Source organism: Aphanomyces astaci (assembly GCF_000520075.1).
Source record: "Aphanomyces astaci strain APO3 unplaced genomic scaffold supercont1.37, whole genome shotgun sequence".
NCBI classification, from domain to species: Eukaryota; Oomycota; class Saprolegniomycetes; order Saprolegniales; family Verrucalvaceae; genus Aphanomyces; species Aphanomyces astaci.
This window is the reverse complement of record NW_009798300.1, coordinates 128,132-130,673: the sequence shown is the minus strand read 5'-3', so window position 1 is coordinate 130,673 and position 2,542 is coordinate 128,132. Positions and strand designations below refer to the sequence as shown.

The following is a 2,542-nucleotide window of genomic DNA, read 5'->3' as shown; positions in this document are numbered from 1 at the left end:
GACCTGACATCCATCAAGGCCACAGCGACAGACAACCGTGGGGAGGCCCCGGCTAGAGTCGCTGAAGGGCTAAAATTTTATATATATTATTGTTTCTTTCAATTTGTCGTGTTGAGCTATGTGTCTAACCAACACTGTGCAAATAAAAAAGCGACTGCTAGTTAACCAGGGCACTTAACTAGTATGAAGGAAACTAGCCCCCCACATTTTTGTGGCGAAATCCTGCGGTGTGGTGCCAAAGGTAATTTACTTGCCCCGGGGGTACAAGTCATTTACAAGTCTCGTGAGTAAAATGGTACGAAACTGGACAATATACAATTTTTAACCACTCATTGAGGACATTTTCGGCAACCGTACCTGCATCCTTTGGACGTCCTCACTACCGTATCTGGCCAGTCTTGCATCGCTGCTGCCCTCAATCATTCGTCACTGGCCTTGCATGTCGTGCCTTGCCTGTCGTGCGTGGATGTTGACGTGATGCAGCACCTTGACGCGCCGTGCCTGTCTTGGGTCGCTTGTGCATGTCGTTTTGCTGTAAGTTAATTGGCCCCTACCGTAGTGACCGTTAGGTGCGAGTATATACGAGGGTCGAATGAACTCTAAATGCACACTAGGATTTGCACAGAATGGCCTGGAAGTATGATTCCGGTCTTAAGCTCAAGAGGTCACTGGTTCGATTCCGGTAAGTGAGAAATAGTTTTTACACCAATGCAATGCATAATATAAAAATAGGTTTGGTCTGGCATTCAGATTTTGAAATTTCAAACTCTACTCAAGCCAGCTCACTACAGCCTTCCTGGATCAGAGACGCAAGATGCCATTCAACACGCATGCCACTACCCTCACGAATGTTGCCAACGGTAGCGTTGTTCGTTTTGGAGGCGAAGACTACGAAGTTGTCGACGTTCCTGGTGATGGCAACTGCCTGTTTCACAGTCTCCTCGTCCCTGGTGTTCTCCCGACTCCAAGCCATGTGGACTTGAGACGTCGAGTTGTGGAGATGACGATGTCACCTCTATGGATTCCGGTGGTGCGTGACGTTTTGACGATGTTCTACGGGCCCAACTTTGACGTTGACAAATACCGTGCCCGTCTTGGTCGCGTTGGCTCCTGGGTTGGCGACTGCGAAATGTGCCTCGTGGCTATCCTCTTTGGCATCAACATTACTTCCTTTGCCTGTCCAAACAGCGTGAACAAAGCTGTTTCCGATTTCTCTACTGCAACGGCATTGTCCTCCATGAACCGTCCGTGGGCTTCGCACGCCTCGACGGAACTCTTCGTTCACTTTCATCAGTACGGAAGACCCTGCAACAACCAGCTATGGGTGTCATTGAATCATTTTTGCGCGCTTGTACCCAAGTTCGTCCAGTCCGACAAGACCGCCAAGTCCGAGGACCGCCTTGATGCATTGAATCCACCAACAGCCACGCCAAGTGCCACGACCACCAAGTCCAAGAACCGCCTTGAAGCATGGAATCCAGTCGACGACATGCTCACGGGTATCGCTGGCGCGATGTCATCCACGGCAAGCACCGCGCCTGCCATAAGGAGTGCAGAAACTACCAAGGCGAGCACGAAGCCTGCACCAAAGCGTGCGTTTACGCAGCTGACGCTGTCATCCCTTCCAATGTGGAACAAGAAGCCAACTTCAGTCAAGCGCACGAAGACCACGCAGCAAAAGGGCGTGAAGAAGGTCCCCGCCGATGTTCAAGTCAAAACAGACATTATGATGCGCTACATTGGATCCCTCCAAGCACCAGAATATTTTGTGTCCAAGATCCTGCGAGGGCGGGAAGATGCCAAGCGAGCTGAAGCATCGAGAATCAAACATTTGGAACACTTGGACGCGCTCGAAGTCGGGACAGTCGTTTCTGGTGTTCTGGAAGAGCTCGTCGCTACGATTGAGGCAACGGAAGTTCGTTTGCCTGGAGTCAAGCTTCAGGCGAACTCGTCCGAATTACATGGTCGCGTCGTGCAATTGTTATTGGTTACTACTTGCATCCTCATCTCGGTGACGGCTGCATGCCATCCACATTGAAGCTGTTTGGCAACTTTGCCAAAGAAGGTATGTTTGATTCACACTGAGCTCTTCAGCTCAACTTAAGTGACATAGATAAATAAAGATTTGCTTGGGTTAACTTAATGACTCCATGAGCAAGTTGCTCATCGTTAATGCCTCGGAAGAATTTTGGAATGCCTGACATTTGTGTACTTCCAAGTAAAAATATAAATATGAAAAATGTTGCGAAATGGTGGACTTGAACTCGGGACTTTCAGGTCACGAATCGACTTGAGCTACAGGGTGTCGCATTAGTTCAGTGTCAAATAGGACTATATTAGGTTTTATCCCAATACTAATATTGCCCAATGGGCTCACCTAATTCCTAATGCCTATGCAAAAGCATGTGCGTAGGGAGGCACTGGTTTTTAGAGGTTTTCAAATAAATACGTGGAGGTACCAAGTGATACCGTAGGTAAGACAGTTGGATCGAGTGGAGTGGGGAGACGGCCGCAAGTGTGATGGGCCGCAGAACGTTCTTGG

General features: G+C 49.0%; 1 protein-coding gene across 1 annotated transcript; it reads left to right on the top strand.

The window, feature by feature from the left end:
- Positions 1 to 814: 814 nt before the first annotated feature.
- Positions 815 to 2,038, top strand: H257_11923 (hypothetical protein; the record flags this gene model as incomplete). The annotated part of the gene is made up of 1 exon (XM_009839002.1): positions 815 to 2,038. One exon carries the CDS (start codon positions 815 to 817, stop codon positions 2,036 to 2,038), a length of 1,224 nt encoding a protein of 407 aa, XP_009837304.1.
- Positions 2,039 to 2,542: the final 504 nt, after the last annotated feature.